This window comes from Diceros bicornis, chromosome 21, assembly GCF_020826845.1.
Source record: "Diceros bicornis minor isolate mBicDic1 chromosome 21, mDicBic1.mat.cur, whole genome shotgun sequence".
Taxonomy (NCBI): Eukaryota; Metazoa; Chordata; class Mammalia; order Perissodactyla; family Rhinocerotidae; genus Diceros; species Diceros bicornis.
This window is the reverse complement of record NC_080760.1, coordinates 38,756,443-38,776,044: the sequence shown is the minus strand read 5'-3', so window position 1 is coordinate 38,776,044 and position 19,602 is coordinate 38,756,443. Positions and strand designations below refer to the sequence as shown.

The following is a 19,602-nucleotide window of genomic DNA, read 5'->3' as shown; positions in this document are numbered from 1 at the left end:
ATAAAATGGAATACTATGCAACTATAAACAAGAGAAACAGATACACATATAATGTGTATCACAAGACATTCAACATCTATCATTTTAAGAAGCAGGTCACAAAAACAGAACATATAAGGAGAATAATCCTCTTTTTGTATAAATATAGGAAAATATGAATGTAATTATTCCTTTATCTACAGAAAAACATCTGAAAGGCCACGTAATGAACCATTTTTTTAACAGTTTATCTCTGGGGATGAAATAAGAGAAGAGTGGAAAAGGTCCATTTTTAATTCCATATGTTTTATAATGAAAATGGTTTTATACTGGCCGTGTGTAAATTTTTATACTAAAAAAAATATTTCCCCTACTTCAAATTAACTTAATCGATACTTCTATTTTTAGGGAAACTGTCACCAAGGGCACTAGTCAACTTGACTCATTTTCCTGGCATTTCTAAAATATTTAACCGTTAATGAAATACAAAATAGAATACCATCTGAGGGGAAGAGGAAATAAAATGAAAGGGGCTATTTAGTCTTCATTGTGACCTCTAGGAATACTATTTAACTTGAAGGTGTTCATTACATTTAAGTGAGAGTAAATGGAGATAGCGTATGAGTACTAAGATCAGGAAAATAAACCTTTCTCTCAATTTCATCATCTAGTCTTCTTAGCTCCATTTCACGCTGATCTTGCTGAAGCTTCAGAAAACGCCTTCTTGCAGCGTCTTGTAAGTGGATTTCTTTTACTTTCAGCTCTCTTTTCACAGCAGCTAGTCTTGAATACAAAATACATCAAGAGGAACAAATGGAAATATTTCCCAATATAGACTTAAATGGAAAAATATTGTGTCACAACAACGAAAGGCCTGCCACCTAATTTGGTCCACTTTCCCAATTTAACCGGTACCATTGTAGCACAGCTGGATTTATAATATATAAATGAAAGATACCCAATAACAAAACAAGTCTGCATTCATGAAAATGATAAGTGGTTCATGTGCAACTGGCTATCCTTTACATATTCAAAAGTTCTCAACTGGTCTGCTACTCAGATCATCTCAATACAACTGATATCTGTTACCTGAAGGGAGAATGTGAAAAAATACTCCGATGTTAACAAAGATCATGGATGCTTATTCTTTTAGAATTTTAGTAGCAGGCTAATGGCTCAGTTCAGTAATTCTTTTTAACCCACACCAGAAATCTGTTTCATCAAGTCCCACCCAAGAATAAGAATCAATAAACACTTATAGAAGTGAGTTTCCCAACAATTAGGATTAGTCTGAATGCTCGTCCCATATTTTAATTAAACATTTTACCTTATTAACATACTTTTGAATAAGCATTAATACTTCTTCCCCTGTCCTCCAAAGTATGAAATGCATAGTGAGATAATCATTTTATGTTTCAATTTTCAGTTCACACAGATATATTTATTTATTTATTTATTTTTTGTGAGGAAGATCAGCCCTGAGCTAACATCCATGCTAATCCTCCTCTTTTTTTGCTGAGGAAGACCCCAGTGGATAGTTGTACGTCATAGCTGCACATCCCTCTAGTTGCTGTATGTGGGACGCGGCCTCAGCATGGCCGGAAAAGCGGTGCGTCGGTGCGCGCCCAGGATCCGAACCCAGGCCGCCAGTAGTGGAGCACGTGCACTTAACCACTAAGCCATGGGGCCGGCCCCACACAGATATATTTAAAACACAATTTAAAAAATTATGCTCCCTAAAGGTGATTTATCCAGCACTCTATTACAAAGCATTTCTGCCCACTGTAGAATGTTTCTAATAATGTCCTCCAAAGTATACTAGATCTTATAGTACTTCTGAATTATCAATGCAAAGTCATATCATACTCAGTATAGCTGTAGCATTGCACTTTACTGAATGCCAATTTTTGAAAAGTGGTATACACAGATTTATTTTTATGAACTTAAATATTTGCTCAATGGAAACACTACAGCTGGGTAATGCTACATATAGTGTTGTTCCTATAATGAAAATGAAATAAAATAAAAATTATTCAACTAATTCATATGTCCAGATTTTTTCAAAGTGATAAAACGTACTTCTGTCTTTGTTGTATCATCTTCTCCTCCTCTTGCAAGAGCATTTCTCTCCTTGTTTCTTCAGCTTTACGAAGAAGTTCTTGTTTTTGGTACCAAGCTTCATCTTCAGCCCTTTGTTGGTCTACTTCAACTTGCATGTCTTCAACCGTCTGCCTTAAGTAGACAATATTTATTACTATATCAAAATGTAAACAAGAAACCTGAGTAATTTTAGTTCAAGAACAACCAAAACACAAAACATATACCCGATTAATATGCAATTGTTTTACTTCTATATGCAAGAATTAAATATCTTTAAAGATATTTCCAGCCTTCAAATTCTGAGTTTACAGAAATACTTAATAATTTATTGTATTCTTCATAAAAAATTTTCTTATTTATAACATTTTGTTTCTATTACACAAAGAACAACTATTCCATGATTACCTCTCTCTTAGGTAATCCAATTCATCACTCCTTATTCTTTCTCGTTCCTGCGTCTGATAGTCCACGATGAACTTTGGATACTGATTAAATACTGGATATTGCCCTTTTGTCAGTGACACAAAAACATTAAGCATGCGGTCTGGATGAATATCAGCAGGCGTGGTATCCATGAGATGATAAACTTCTCGAATTACAACACTGATATCCAGGTTATTCCGATGGTGGAAAAAATACTGTAAGAAAACTTTATGTTTAAATTGAGATTTACCTAACAAAGCAATTATGAGGTAAAATTAAAACAAGAGTTTAAAAAAGAAAATGTGAATTCATCTTTATGAGGATTTTTTTTTTGCAAATTCACGGAAGCTTTTCTTAACCCAAGTTTTAAAATGAAGATCCAATTTCATATTTTCAAAATGTAATAAAATTCCAAAACCATATTATGAACTTTTAAAATAACACTTTTTAAATTTTAACTCAAACTGAAGGCCTCTTTTATAACAGAAGAAGAATGCTTCCACAATGGAACAAACTCTTCTGCTTGGATTTTCTTTCTTCAGAATCCAAAATAAATAAATTTGAAAATAAATTAGCTTCTTTAAAAATATCTGAAATGTTCCCACATTATCTTGTTCTGCTGGCAGATCCAAATTTTAAAACATATATATGTATGTTATCTTATGAACATGAAGTAAAAATAAAGTGTAATTTGACGAGAACCACAAAATAAGTAACAAACAAAAACACAATTCTCACGTCTACCAAAAGAACCTGTCCTTTTAAAAACCACCTCCAATGCTTTCTTTCAGTCACATTCCCATCAAATCTCAAAATTCTCATAGTTATCGTTTTACACGTGTAATAAGCATCCAGATTACCACAGACCAGATGGGTCACTGATAAGACCATGTACAGAATAAACAATACCCAATTGTTAAACATCCTTTATACAGGCAAAAAGCACAAAACTCCAAGGCTATCATGTTTCTTTTCTGAAGCTATGATTTTAAGACTAACGGTCTGTTGTAATTGCCTGTTGAGTTGTCTACAAATTATGTAAGGGGAAGGGTGCGGTATAACTTGTTCTCCACCATATTCCCACCACCCAGCACCAGTACCTGACGTATAACAAGTTCTCAATAAATAAACGAAATCTGAGAACCGCTACTTAAGAACAAGGATATTTACCTCGAAATCATCTTTAAGATTACAGTTGAGCAAAGGAGCCCTGGAACATATGTTGTAGGCTACAACAGTCATCAGGAGGAACGAAGGATGGTTAGAAAAGACATTATCAAATAATTTCAGCCACTCCTCTCTTGTTAGTACTTCTGAGAACACCGTTTCAAGAAGAGGCCATGCGTATAGCTAAAATAAATACGAAAAAATTTATTGGTTTTCTAGAGAAAAGTCAATAGAGTCACTGCTAATATTCTCTTACATTTGGTTTAACCATTAAAATCATTATATTAAAAACATAATTATGAAAAGAACTACCTTAATTTGGACCCTTCTTTATAGACTTTCAGGAAAGCAGTTTAATGAAGAAAAAGAATGGGATACTGTTAAAAATACAAAATGTAGGATGTTTCGTATTATACTCTTTCAAGAAAATACTGGTTTATTTATATCAGAACCAATGTTAGCTTCCAAAATAAGTTACGTTGTTCTAAAAACCTCCTACTTCTTACCTGGGAAGTTATGTCATGATCTATGAAGTGCTGCAGCAGTTTCTTGTCGTGAAATGCCAAAACATTTTCTATCATACTAAGAATATTGATAGGAGGATTAGGAAAATATTCAAACCAGTGTTGACACCAATTGACTACAAAGAAAAAAATTGAAAATTCATCTTTACTTTTCCGTATTATCAAAGGACTTTGCAATTCTTAAATGTACCCACTGTTGATGTCCTCAACATGCCCATTAACAAGGAAGAGAAAACATAACTCTTTAAATTCTACAACAATAGAATTAAAATTCCATCATGTTAACATAGTATTTTAGGTTTATAGAAATTTGCCAAGTTCTTCAGAGCAGTCAACGAGAAAGTGTCAATAAAACAAACAAAATGTCCCAAACTATTCCTGATCCGAGCTACAGGGCACTCCAGTTTCTGCTGACTCATGTGTTACATGTTTTTGGATTTCTCTTGGTTAGGAAAATCTTCCTTCTAAAGAAGGTTCCAAGTTAAGTCTTTACTAAATGTGATCAATGTTAAATGCCAATCTCCTCAAATCTACTAAAATTCATACCTAATTAAAATTAGAAAAGTTTAGTAAAAATATTCAAAATTACATTCTTACATATCAATAGCAATGCATAAAAACAAATGGGTATATAAGATATCCCTATCCATTCAACGTTATAATGAGAACAAAAATAGTCAGCCCCCTTACTAGGAAAAGACTGATTATTCAATAGCTATGGTACCCAGTAACCGGCAGAACTGGTTTTAAATCTAATTGATCGATGACAACCTGTTCAGTAAACTTGACTTTGAAAACCAACCAATCAGTGACAGCAGCATCCTTTGAAAATCAGCCAGTGGAAACCAGAATCCATTCCAGTGGAGAGGCTTCTAAAGCTGACTGTAACTCACTTAGTAACCAGTACAAGCCCCCAAACACTCTTCTCAAAAACCCTAGTAAGATCATCAGTGTGTTTTGCTCAATGAGCCCTATGTCTGACCACTACAGCTCTCCTTAACTATCAAATTCAGATATTTTATTTATTTATTTATTTGGTGAGGAAGATTGGTCATGAGCTAACATCTGTTGCCAATCTTTCCCCTTTTTGCTGAGGAAGGTTGGCCCTGGGCTAACACCTGTGCCCATCTTCCTCTATTTTGTATAAGGAATGCCGCCACAGCATGGCTTGATGAGCGGTGCATAGGTCCGTGCTTGGGATCTGATCCTGTGAACCCTGATCCAATGAGGTGGAGCGCGAGAACTTAACCACTATGCCACCAGGCCGGCCCCCACCCCTGATATTTTATTTTGAATATTGAGTTGTGGTTTCATCTTCTGACAATAAGATCTCCTTTCTCAAACTAATGAAAGAAGGCTTTGATCAGCAAAGTACTGGATTACATATGGTTTATAAGGGCTTTCCAATTCTAGAAGTCCATTATCTCATTTATTACTAAGTCTTTAAATTTGAGTTAATAACTAAGTCATAAATAAACTCTTGCAAACACTAAGCTTTAAAAGAAATATTTGAACTTCTTTAACTGCTGCTCTTAAATAAGTTAACTTTAAAAGGAAAATCCAGTTTAGCAACATGTACTAAGTTAAGTACCTACCATGTCTCAGACACTGCTGGTTCCGGGAATTTTAAAACACCATATACATACACAAAGCCCTGATTCTTATAGTTAATCTTCATCAATAGAACATTGCTTTCAATTAGGCAAGAGGGAAACCCTTGCTTTATACAGTAACCGTTTGCCTTCTTTTATTCTGCTTGGTGCCACCACAACAAAAGTATGGGTAGAGGCCCTAGCGACAGAGCTAACTGAAAGCAGAATGAAGAGCAATGATAACTGTATGGAGATCCCTTACTAAATCCAAGGAATTTCCTCCTGGTCATAAGAGGGACTCTAAAGAGCACTTACAAATGACTTTTATACACGTATCCCAAATTATACATAGAAGTGACTGTATTCCTTCAAAATTTCTTCTAGGTCCCAATTAGACTCTAAGCCTGAAAGCCACAACAATGGCTTATCCCTAGCAGTGCTAACATTTAGTTGAAGGTCAGTCAATGTTTACTGAATAAAACTACAGTAGTCCCCCATTATCCACGGGGGATACATTCCAAGACCCCCAGTGGATGCCTGAAACTGAGGATAGTACCAAACCCGATACATACGCACTGTTTTTTCCTATACATACGTACCTATGATAAAGTTTAACTTGTAAATTAGGCACAGTAAGAGATTAACAACAATAACTAATAATAAAATAGAACAATTATAACAATATACTGTAATAAAAGTTTATGAATGTGGTCTCTCTCAAAATATCTTATTGTCCTGTACTTGTCCTTCTTCTTGTGATGCTGCGAGATGATACAATGCCTACGCGGTGAGATGAAGTGAGGTGAGTGACACGGGCATTGTGACGTAGCGTGAGGCTGCTATTTACCTTCACCTAAGTCAGGAGGAGGATCATCGAGCCATGACATTGTCAATGGGTGGCTGTCAGAAGCTGATGAAGTAGATGGTTAAGGATCCAACAAAGGGACGATTCATGTCCCGGGAGGGAAAGAGCCGGATGGCACTGCATTTCATCATACTACTCAGAATGGTGTGCAATTTAAAATTTATGAATTATTTATTTCTGGAAATTTCCATTTAATATTTGTGGACTGCAGTTGACTGTGGGTAAGTGAAACTGCAGAAAGTGAAACTGCGGGTAATGAGGGACTACTGTAGTTTGACACCCTTGATGAAAATCCATAGCTATTCATGATGACCATTACGGATCTTCTAGATTTAGATTTTAGGATTAGAAGAGAAAAATCAATTTCCTGGGCCAGCCCGGTGGCGCAGGCGGTTAAGTGCGCGCACTCCGTTGTGGCGGCCCGGGGTTCGCCGGTTCGGGTCCCGGGGGCGCACCGATGCACCGCTTGTCAAGCTATGCTGTGGTGGTGTCCCATATAAAGTGGAGGAAGATGGGCATGGATGTTAGCCCAGGGCCAGTCCTCCTCAGCAAAAAAAGGGAAGGATTGGCAGATGTTAGCTCAGGGCTGATCTTCCTCACACACACACAAAAAAATCAATTTCCTTAGCATATAATCATACTTTAGCTATGTAACAAGATTTTACTGGAAATAAAAAAAAATAGTTTGCACGCCTACCTAAATGAGATATGTTTCTTTTCTTTCTTATGGTAAAATTTGCCATTTTAACCATTTTTAAGTATACAATTCAGTGGCATTAATTATATTCACAATGTTGTGCAACCATCACTATTTCCAAAATCCTTTCCCAAACAGAAACTCTGTACCTATTTAGCACTAACTTCCCATTCCCACTTCATCCAGCCCCTGGTAACCTCTATAATCTACTTTCTGTGTTTTTCTGAATTTGCCTATTTGAGATATTTCATATAAATTTGTCCATTTGTGTCTAGCTTATTTCACTAAGCATAACATTTTCAAGGTTCATTTATGTTGAAGCGTGTATCAGAATTTTATTCCTTTTTACGGCTGAATAATATTCCATCGTATATACGTATTGTTTACCCATTCATCTGTTAATGGACACAGGTTGTTTCCATCTTTTGGCTATTGGGAATAATGCTGCTATGAACATTCACATACAAGTTTCTGTTTGAGTCTCTGTTTTCATTCCTTTTGGGTATATCCCCAGGAGTGCAATTACTGGGTTCTATGATAATTCTATGTTTAACTTTTTGAGGAACCCCCAAACTGTTTTCTACAGTGACTGCACCATTTTATATTTCTACCAACAAAGTATGAAGGTTCCAATTTTTCCACAGCCTTGCCAACGCTTATTATTTTCTTTTTTTTTTTTTTTAATTATAGCCATCCTAGTAGGTATAAGGTGCCATTTCAGTGTGGTTTTGATTTGCATTTCCCTAATGACTAATGATCCTGAGCATCCTTTCATGTGCTCATTAGCTATCTGTTTATCTTTTTTTTTTTTGTGAGGAAGATCAGCCCTGAGCTAACATCCATGCCAATCCTCCTCTTTTTGCTGAAGAAGACTGGCCCTGAGCTAATATCTATTGCCAATCCTCCTCCCTTTTCTTTGCCCCTTTTCTCCCCAAAGCCCCAGTAGATAGTTGTACGTCATGGTTGCACATCCCTCTAGTTGCTGTATGTGGGACGTCGCCACAGCATGGCTGAACAAGCGGTATGTCAGTGCGCGCCCGAATCCGAACCCGGGCCGCCAGTAGCAGAGTGTGCGCACTTAACCGCTAAGCCACGGGGCCGGCCCCCATCTGTTTATCTTCTATGGAGAAATGTCTATTCCAGTCCTTTGCCCATTTTAAAATTGGACTGTTTATCTTTTTGTTGTTGAGCTTCTTTTCCTTTTTAAATTCATAGTCTTATTGGCAGGGTAAATTAGTACAATCCTTTTGGGGAAGCAATTAGAATATTCATATTTTATGACCTAATAATACTAATTTTAGGGATCTGTCCAAAATAAATTATCAATATTTGTATGTAAAGATAGTTATAACACTGTTTCTTTTAATAGGTAAAAATTAGACACTACCTAAATGTCCAACAATAAGATATTAAACTAGTACATGCACATTATGGAATATTACAGTCAATAAAATGTTTATAAAATTTATAAAAATAAGATAAATGTATGTAACATGTTCAATAAAAGTAGTATGATTATAAAAATAAAAAACTGCTTAAAAAGTGTACAAAAATTTGGGAAAAAAAATCACTAAAAGTCTAGAAGTTGGGGAATAGATAAATTATGATACACCTATGAGATGAAATATTATATCATGCAGGCAATAAATTATGTTTTTCAAGAATATTTAATGATTTGGGAGAAATGCTCTTATAAGAAATTCATTAATATATCATGAAAGATTATCTCTAGGGAAGAGGAATACTGGTGAATTTTCTTTTCTTTAGTATATTTTCCTATATTTTCTCCAATGAACAGTAAAAATTTATCAAAGCAAATACAAAGTAATAAAATGAACAAAAAAAAGTAAAGAGAAATATACTAAAATACTCTCAATATGTATGCTGGGATCTTTTTACTTCTACTTTTTCAGAATTTTATTATTATAATTAACTGCTTATCTCCTTTGTATAAGAAAAACACTTTAAGTAATTTAAAATACATAGAAAATTGGTTATTTTTCTTAAACCAACGTATAATTTGGATTTAGTTTATTAATTAACTGACCTGATTTTACTAATGTGACAAAATGACTCACTCTTCAGTGTGTATGACGAAGATGACAAGCAGCAGACACACTGGCTGGGAGCACAGGCTACAGAGTCTCACTGCCTGGCTTCAAATCCTTGTTCTGCCAGTAACCTAACCTTAGGAACGTAAGGTCTCTGTGCCTCAGTTTCCTCATCTATAACAGGGAGATAATAATAACACCTACCTCATAGCATTGTTGTAAGGATTAAACGAGTTAACAAAGGCAAAACGAGAACGGTAGCTGGTACACAGCAAGTGCTCAATGAATGTTAGCTATGGATGATGAGAATGAGGACAGCAGCCAGCACCTGCCACCACAGGCGTCGTGTGCGAAATGCTTTACACACTTACTACAGTCCTGTGAATAATAACTACAGTCCTGTGAATAATAACTACGGTCCTGTGAATAATAACTACGGTCCTGTGAATAATAACTACGGTCCTGTGAATAATAACTACGGTCCTGTGAATAATATCTACAGTCCTATGAATAATAACTGACTTCCGGTAAGTGAAGAATCTGCCTCCTTTTTACTAACAAAATCTAGCCTATAACAATATCTTCTAAAACGTAACTATCCAAACTTTCTTGTAAATAAAAAAGTTTATGTATAAATGTCCAAATTGTCCACTTTATGCTCTATACTGACTGTTTCACACTAGGATTGTTAAATATTGCACAGGTGCAAAGACATTAGGAAAATGTATAAGAATCCACTCTTGATTTCATTATTTAATACTTATTTACTTACTTACGAGAGTAGCAACAACTTCAAAACAGATGAGTTGGTTGTTCTGGAATAATTTTACAAATGGAAATGCCAAGAGGGGAAGATATGGTGTCTCGCTAAAGATGGCAGACCAGTGAGCCAACGCAGACAAGGTTCTGTGCATAAAATGAGGAAATAAAGACCGGAAAACGGTTTATTATTAAAATTTATTGGAATAAATGATATTCACATGATAAAAAATTCAATACAGAAGGTGTAATGGGTGAAGATTCTCCCTCCTACCCCATCATCTATCTCACCTCCCCAGAACCAGCATTAAAAGTCGTTTATACAAGACCAATGCTCTGCTTAATGTCACTGTATGTACATCATTCTCCACGTGGGAATACAGATATAGATAAATTCGTAGAACTGGGATTGCCAGGTCAAAGGATCTGCGCATTAGTAATTTCAATAGCCAGTGTCAAATTATTCTCCACAAAAATAGTCTATTTACGTTCCCATTAGCAGTGCGAAGGGATGTCTATTTTCTCACTCTTGCCAACATATTTTATTATCAACCTTCTTTCTAAATCTTTAATCTAGGTGAGAAATAGTATTTCAATGCAGTTTTAGAAATATATATATGTTTCAATGTAGTTTTGTTGGCACTTCTTTTATTATGAGACAGGTTAAGCATCTTTTCATGTTTAAGAACCACTTCCACTGCTATGAACTATATGTTCAATCCTTTTTCCATTTTTTTATCGGTTGGTCCTTTTCGTGCTTACTTACATGAGCACTTCATATATTTAAGAAATCAGCCTTTTATTTGTCATATGTTTTGATGTATTTTCTTGGTTTTATGTATGTCTTTGTCTTGGGAAACTTTTTACATGTAGAGACTTTTATTCATATCAATCTCCTCTGGATATATCATGCTTAGAAAAGCCTGCCGTACTCTGGGATTACAATTCTCTCACAATTACTTCTAATACTTTGAAGGTTTTTTATTTTTTTTAACTTTTCGTTTTGAAATAATTTTAGGCTTACAGAAAGTTGCAAAAATAGTAGAGAGTTCCTATACACCTTTTGCTCAAATTACTGTTGAAATCTTGCATAAAGACAGCATAGGGGCCGGCCCCGTGGCTTAGCGGTTAAGTGTGCACGCTCCGTTACTGGTGGCCCGGGTTCGGATCCTGGGTGCGCACCAACGCACCGCTTCTCTGGCCATGCTGAGGTCGCGTCCCACATACAGCAACTAGAAGGATGTGCAACTATGACATACAACTATCTACTGGGGCTTTGGGGAAAAAAAGGTGGAGGACTAGCAATAGATGTTAGCTCAGAGCCGGTCTTCCTTAGCAAAAAAAAGTAGAGGATTAGCATGGATGTTAGCTCAGGGCTGATATTCCTCACACACACACAAAAAGACAGCACAATTATCAATACTAAGAAACTAACATTGCTACAATGCTAGTAACCAAATTACAGACTTTATTCAGATTTTACCATCTTTCACACTAATGTCATTTTTCTGTGTCATTTTTTCATTTCACCAATCCAGGATGCAACACTGCATTTGTTATGTCACCATGGTTTCTTCCAATGTGAGAGTTCCCCAGTCTCATCTTTTATGACGCTAACATTTTTGAGGAATACCAGACAGTTATTTTACAGATTGTTCCTCAATCTGAGTTGTCTATTTTCTCATGATTAGACTGAGGTTATAAATTTTTGGCAAGAATACCACAAAAGTAATGCGCAACATATTGAAATGTTTTATTACTGGTGATTTTAAATTTGATTACTTGGTTAAAGTGGTGTCTGCTCAGTTTCTCTACTATAGAATGACTATTTTCCCATTTGTAGTTAATACATATTTTGAGGGAGATACACATTGCTGCAATATACTGAACATACCTCTGTAATATTCTGAGTAGCTTCCTACTTTTGATGGGGTATTTCTTCTGAAGGTTGATAAACGCCGCATGAATACCCTTATCTATTAGGTTACTAAATGCAGTATGATTTTCAGGCAGTTGTAGCAGAGAGCGCCAAATGAACATTCTGAAATTAAAATATAATTTTAACCAAGAAAAATTTGGGGGGTAAGATTGATTTAACATGAAAGAATTTAAATTTTACCTATATTTCGTTGGATATTCACCATAGCCTTTTAACAAGATTTGTAAACGCTTTTTGTTTAATCCATCTGCCAACTCATTCTATAAAGAAAAAAATAGTATCAATAAACAACATAATCTTAAAACTGAAAAGGTAATCTAGTCCACAGTGGCTTTCCAACTTTAGAACATAACACACAGTAAAAAATACTTTTACACTGTGGGACTCTCTATACACACATACACACACACACACACACACACACACACACACACACACACACTCTCTCTCTCTCTCTCTCTCTCTCTCAATCTCTCTCTCCTGAGTGTGCATATTACATGGCTGATAAAGTTCATGACGTATTATTTACTCTAGAATAGGGTTTGACAAACTTTTTCTGTAAAGGGTCAGATAGTAAATATTTTAGGTTTTGTGGGCTAAGAGGCAAAATTGAGGATCTTATGTAGATACTTATATTACCATTTATAAAATGTAACCATTTAAAAACGTAAAAATCATTCTGAGCTTGAGTGGCCACAGTGGGCCCATGGGCTGCCATCCGCCAACCCCTGTAGCAAGAGCAACAGATTCTTTTTTTTTTTTTTTGTGAGGAAGATCAGCCCTGAGCTAACATCCATGCTAATCCTCCTCTTTTTGCTGAGGAAGACCGGCTCTGAGCTAACATCTATTGCCAATCCTCCTCCTTTTGTCCCCGCAAAGCCCCAGTAGATAGTTGTATGTCATAGTTGCACATGCTTCTAGTTGCTGTATGTGGGACGCGGCCTCAGCATGGCCGGAGAAGCGGTGCCTCGGTGCGCGCCCGGGATCTGAACCCGGGCCGCCAGTAGCAGAGCGGGTGCACTTAACCGCTAAGCCCCGGGGCCGGCCCAAGAGCAATGCATTTTGATGTTTTCTTCCTTCTCTCTCTCATTTTTCCCCCCTTCTTACTTTTAAGTCAATTTTTATTTTAATGGAAAAATATTTTATAGATTTTAGGATTACAAAGCCATTTTCATAGATTATCTAAGTTGATCCTAACAACTAGATGAAACAGATGGAATGCTGTCTTCCTTTCTTTGAGAAAATGGGGAGGAAGGTCAGAGAAGTTCAGGGATTTGCTCAAGGTCACAAACCTGCTAAGTCTTGGCTCAAGACTCAAAGCCAGATTTTCTGACTTAGTTCAGTGCTCCTTTTACCATAAGAAACAGGTAATCCAATCTAAGAGAGAGGTGAAGGGAAAGCCCAAGAGGACGGTGAATGAAGATCCCCGTTTGAGAGCTAGGTACCAGATATTGAGGGCATCCAGTCTAGATTGAAACAATATGATCTATGAAAGAGACATGTCCATTGCTATCATCACCAAGACAGCTGCTGCCACTGAAGCCTCTTTTTGAACAAAGGATAGAATTCCCAGGTGAGTGTGGCCCGAGTTTTATCTGTTTTTGTCTTGACCATAAGCTGATGAAGTCCCTACTTCCCTTTCTATCCTGATGCCAAGACTGGCTGAGGACAGGCGTTCCACCCCGTAGAAGTGTTCTACTTCGACCTACTCCTTAGACCTGGTTACAGGATACTTAGAAGCAGGCTGCTCCCTGACATAGTACTGTAGGATAGTCAGATTTGATCCACACTAGAATGCTTCCAGATGCCCTGACCATGGGAATCCTCTTATTTCCCAGAAGTCAATTGTGACCATACTCACTATTTTCCGAGAAAAGGCTCCTGTAAACTCTCAGGAAAGCCAAAGCCAGACCATGTCTCAGAGGTATCATTCAGCTTATCTTCTCATTAAAGCATTCAGCTAATAGGGGCAATACTGCCAGATCTTTACACAGCGAGGTTTGTGCCTGCAGGTGAGTTTTTTAAAGCTATACAATATCTTAGGGTTACATGTAGAGGTGATAAAACTATAAAGAAAATCAAGGACATAACACAGTGAGGATAATGGTTACATCTATGAGATAGGCAGAGAAATGTGACTGGGGATAAGCACAAAATATCACCAGCAGCTTTGTTTCTAAGGAAGATCAGCCCTGAGCTAACATCCATGCCAATCCTCTTCTTTTTTTATTTTTATTTTTTTTTGCTGAGGAAGACCAGCCCCAAGCTAACATCTACTGCCAATCCTTCTCCTTTGTTTCCCTTTTTCTCCCCAAAGCCCCAGCAGATAATTGTATGTCATAGTTGCACGTCCTTCTAGTTGCTGTATGTGGGACGCCGCCTCAGCATGGCTGGACAAGCGGTGCGTTGGTGCGCGTCCGGGATCCGAACCCGGGCCGCCAATAGCGGAGCGTGCACACTTAACTGCTAAGCCACCAGGCCGGCCCCACCAGCAGCTTTGAAGTCCCCTATTTCTTTTTTTTTTGGTGAGGAAGATTGGTCCTGGGCTAACATCTGTTGCCAATCTTCCTCTTTTTGCTTGAGGAAGATTGGGCCTGAGCTAACATCCATGCCAATCTTCCTCTATTTTGTATGTGGGATGCCACCACAGCATGGCTTGAGTCTGGTGCACAGGTCCGCACCTGGGATCTGAACCTGAGAACCCCGGGCTGCTGAAGTGGAGCATGCGAACCCAACCACTATGCCACCAGGCCAGCCCTGAAGTCCCCTATTTCTTATTGTGGCTATGCGTACGTCCAGAAAAGAGTTACACGGCAGGTCTGAGACTGCTACCCTTACATAGGCCTGCTTGCAGATCGGCCTGCTTGGTCCTTATCTGGTGTTTAGAAACCCGGATTTCAGGAGGGTTCCCACTAACCCCAGAACCACATGTGGCTCACTGTGCCTACTGTTTGTACACTGGGGTTTATGCTGAACACCTGCTTTCCTTGTGGAGTCTGGAATTTTGAAATGTACTAAACAGAGGAGGCCCATATAACCAGCCTCAAATCCTGCGCACTGAGTCTCTAACGAATTTCCCTGGTAGATAACACTTTACACATTCTTTTTTTAATGCAAGTTTCACCATTTTAAATGCTTAAAGAAAAATTATTAAAAGTTATTAAAATCAATGTGAAAAATACCAAGTGTTGGTGAGAATATGGAGCAACTAGAACCCTCCAATACCTCTTGGTGGGAATATAAATGATTTCAATCAACCACTTGGGAAAACTCGGACAGCATCTATTAAAGCTGAACATATGCATAGCCTGTAAAGCCAGTAATTTCACTACAGTCTATACCCAACAGACACATGTCCTAATGTTCACCAACAGAGATGCACCAAAATGTTCATGGCAGCACTATTTCTAATAGCAAAAATATTAGAAAACCACCCAAATGCCTGCCAACTGTGGAATGGATAAAGTTGGTTTATTCACACGCTGGAATTCTATACTACAGCTCTGAGGGAATGATTTACAACTCCATGGATCTCTCAAATATAACATCGAATGAAAGAAGCCAGACACAAAAGACTACAAACTAGATGATCCAACTTATATAAGTACCAAAAAGGCAGAACTACTCTACAGTGTTAAAAGTCAGGAAAGTCGTTATCCTTGGGTAAGGGGGAACGTGTCTGGAAGGGAGCAAGAGAGGGGCTTCTGGGGTGCTGGTAACAGTCCCTTTTGGATGTAGGTGCTGCTAACAGATGTGTTCAGTCTGTAAAAATTGACTGAGCTGTCCATTTATGTGTACTTTTCTGTGTGACTGATTGATTGAATGTCAGTGAGAAGTTTAAAAAGTCCTTGAGGGCCCGGTGGCGCAAGTGGTTAAGTGCGCGCGCTCCGCTGCGGCGGCCCGGGGTTCGCTGGTTCGGATCCCGGGCGCGTACCGACGCACCGCTTGGTAAGCCATGCTGTGGCGGCGTCCCATATAAAGTGGAGGAAGATAGGCACAGATGTTAGCCCAAGGCCGTCTTCCTCAGCGGAAAAAAAAAAAAAAGAGGAGGATTGGCGGATGTTAGCTCAGGGCTGATCTCCTCACAAAAAAAAAAAAAAAAAGTCCTTGAAAATGTCAGCAACCTCTCTATTAAGATTTACATTTTCTTTCAATTCTAAAGTAGTACATGCTCTTTGCAGAAAATTAGGACAAAACAAAAAGTTTATATAAAGAGGAAAATAAAACTGACTGAAACCCCTTCCCTCCAAGATAATTCTATTAGTATCTTGGTCTTTCTCATGGAGTTTTAAAAATACCACAGAGTACTCATATCCTTTTTAAATCAAATTGATATCCAAGTATATAGTTCTTGGAGCTTGCTTTTTGTATTTAACATACTATAATTATTCCCCTTTCCTCTTAAATATTCTTAGGTTACTAGTGTAGCTCTACCGCAATTTATATGACTAGTGAGCTACTATCGGACATTTTGGCTGTTTCTAAGTTTTTCTTGAATAAATCACACACTCGCTAACAGATCATCTCAAACAAGGCAAAAAGGCAAACTGGTACATTCTTTTCGAAGAACAATTTGGTGACTACTATCAAAATTTTTATGCACACACTCTGACTTAGGAATTCTACTTCTACAGATACATCTGTGCAAATGTTCAAAGATAAGTGTACAAGGATATCTACTGTATCACAGAGTGTATTAACAGACGACTGACAATACAACCTAAATGCCAACCAGCAGGGTACTAGTTAGATAAATTAAGGTATATTCATAAATACAATACTTTGCAAATATTTTTTGAAATGTTGTAGCACTACATGCACTAATATAAACAGATATTCAATCTGTTAAGTGATAAAAGCAAGTTATAGAATAGTGCTATAGAATGATTCCATCTATGAATAAAAAGCTAACATATGCAGATATAGGTATGTTTACATATGCACAGAAAATTTCTGAAAGGATATCAATAACTATTAGCAATGGCTACCTCTGGAGAGTGTGATCAAGTGTGGGCTAGGGAACAGGGGGGAAGAAAAGTATGCTTTTATCTTTTCCCTTTATCTAGACCAGCATTGTCTAACAGACAACACAAGCCACAAATATAATTTTAAATTATTTTCTAGGAACCACATTAAAAAAGTAAGAAGCAGCAGGTAAAATTAAGTTTAATAGCATATTTTATTTAACCCAATATAGTCAAAATATTAGCATTTCAACACATAATCAACATAAAATTATTAAATAAGATATTTAACATTCTTTTGTTCATGGTAAGTTTTCAATAACTGATGTGTATTTCATATGTACAGCACACCTCAATTCAGACCGGCCACACCTCAAGGACTCAAGCAGCTGCATGTGGCTAGCAGCCAGGGTCTCGGACAGTGCGATTCTATACTGTTTGATTTTTTGAAAACCATTAACTATGTATTAATTTTATACTAAAAAGCTTAAGAAGCATATTATAATTTCAGTTACAATGTTCTCCTCTTCATATAACTTTCCTTTAATTCCTAAGAGAGAGAAGACTGATGGTGGCCTAGAAATCATGAGACTTGTCTACAGCAGGGTCATGACAAAAAAAGTTTAGTTATAATATATTCTTACCTCTTTATTTTCACAATGACCAGTCAGGTCTTGTTTCAATATTCTAGTCTGTATTTTGCTTTCCCTTGCTTTTGCCGGCCGCTGTACTCTTCCTGATGTTACTTTCATCTTAAGATCACCAGCATTCAATTTACTCTTAGGCACATCTTCAATCACTTTCACTAAAGGAGGAGGTGGCTAAAAGGCAAAAAAAACAAAAAAAAAAAATCCAGTGGCTATCTTTGGAAAATATACCTGTTACATATGATTTACAAAATTTGTTTTAATCAATTTAACAATGTGCCTTAATATATATAATTATTCTTCAGGCAAAAAGTGTAAATAAAATATCCAAGAGTGTTGCTGACTAACAAATCCAAGCAAATTTCTGCCAAATTCCTTTGAAGAACATAAGAAAGATACATGATTACAATAATAAATAGAATTTAATTATTCCTTGAAAGCTGGCCTTAAATCTTAGACTATCAATCCATTTCTTACACTTGCATGATAAAGTTAGTAGTATGATGATGACCTGCAGCAGAGAAGGCACAGTGAGATGTATGGCCCTCTAGAATGCTAAGAGAAGCACCCTCATATTCTTCAGGCTCAAGTGAAATTTCCCTGAGGGAAACTGCCAAATGCCTTTCCTCTGGAAGCAGGGGACCCCTGCCTCTCTATCCTTGGTCACATTTTTTTATCTGCATAGAGATGGCTGTTAGTCCCTTTCTGCTTCAAAGGCTTAAGAGACAGCACAACTTAGATTCCAACCCCTCATTTTGGGGGGGGCCCTTTCAAACAGGAAAATAAACCCCAACAACTTCAATTTAGTTAAGGTAAAATGATTCACTGAAACATTTTATCCATGAAAAATACTCTTTGAAATCAAAAGATCTTCCTTGTTCAAAGGAAATGAGCAAAGACGGTATCTCAGGCTTTTTAAGTTCTAAATATGATTAAAATACAATGACCTTTATAGGGTATTTAAATGTTTGAGACCATTATTGCTGAATGTTCCCTTAGTAATTAGCCCAGACCCAAATCAAAGACAAGGTGGATTTGTGACTTAAAAAAAGAAATTTTTTGAAGCCAAAGTGCTGATCCCTTTCGTATGAGAACAAGAACATAAGGAATATCTCAAACGTCCAAATGAACACATTAGATTTCAGAAAACACGTTATTACACACATGACCTTGAATTCAACTGTCATGAAATCCAAAACAGTATTCTTCCATGATGATGTATAATGAAAATGAATCACCACTCTTCGGGAAAGCTCTTTGAAGCAGAAACAAACTTTTTTGACCTCCTCCCCTCTTACCCCCAAAAGAAATAAATAAAACAAAGCAAACACCTTGACTTTTTTTATAACGTAGACTACTAAAAGACTACTTGGAGGGGGGCCGGCCCGGTGGCGCAAGCGGTTAAGTGCGCGCGCTCCGCTGCGGCGGCCCGGGCTTCGCTGGTTCGGATCCCGGGCGCGCACCGACGCACTGCTTGGTAAGCCATGCTGTGGCGGCGTCCCATATAAAGTGGAGGAAGATAGGCACAGATGTTAGCCCAGGGCCGTCTTCCTCAGCAAAAAAAGAGGAGGATTGGCTGATGTTAGCTCAGGGCTGATCTCCTCACAAAAAAAAAAAAAAAAAAAAGACTACTTGGAGGTTTCAAACAAAGATTTTTCTCATGCTGCCTTCAGAGGTTCAGGACTTCTGCTTTTGAAACCTGCAGCCTACTACAGGAGACCAAAAAAGGTATTCCCTATTGTCAACTGCAGTATGTATGAATCCACCACACTGTGAAATGTGTAGAGTAGGTAACGTGATATGTACACGGCACAGATATTGCACTTTTGTTTTAAAATTATTAGGAAAAGTATTTAAAGTTTTAACTTTATAAGGTTTTTTTAATAGTGTTTTTC

At 37.2% G+C, this 19,602-nt stretch overlaps 1 protein-coding gene across 7 annotated transcripts in view; it reads right to left on the bottom strand.

Annotated features, from left to right (window-relative positions):
• Window positions 1–19,602, bottom strand: part of TBC1D31 (TBC1 domain family member 31) — a 75,727-nt gene that overhangs the window by 30,567 nt on the left and 25,558 nt on the right. For 6 of the 7 annotated variants that reach the window (XM_058564880.1, XM_058564878.1, XM_058564879.1 and 3 more), the window contains 9 exons: window positions 17,705–17,881; window positions 12,277–12,356; window positions 12,052–12,198; window positions 10,171–10,304; window positions 4,176–4,309; window positions 3,673–3,852; window positions 2,485–2,717; window positions 2,059–2,211; window positions 627–762 (listed from right to left, as the gene is read on the bottom strand). In XM_058564880.1, the coding sequence (XP_058420863.1) occupies window positions 627–762; window positions 2,059–2,211; window positions 2,485–2,717; window positions 3,673–3,852; window positions 4,176–4,309; window positions 10,171–10,304; window positions 12,052–12,198; window positions 12,277–12,356; window positions 17,705–17,881 (1,374 nt within the window). Of the gene's footprint in view, window positions 1–626; window positions 763–2,058; window positions 2,212–2,484; window positions 2,718–3,672; window positions 3,853–4,175; window positions 4,310–10,170; window positions 10,305–12,051; window positions 12,199–12,276; window positions 12,357–17,704; window positions 17,882–19,602 lie in introns of those variants that run through there. The other variant, XM_058564885.1, reaches the window with a different exon arrangement.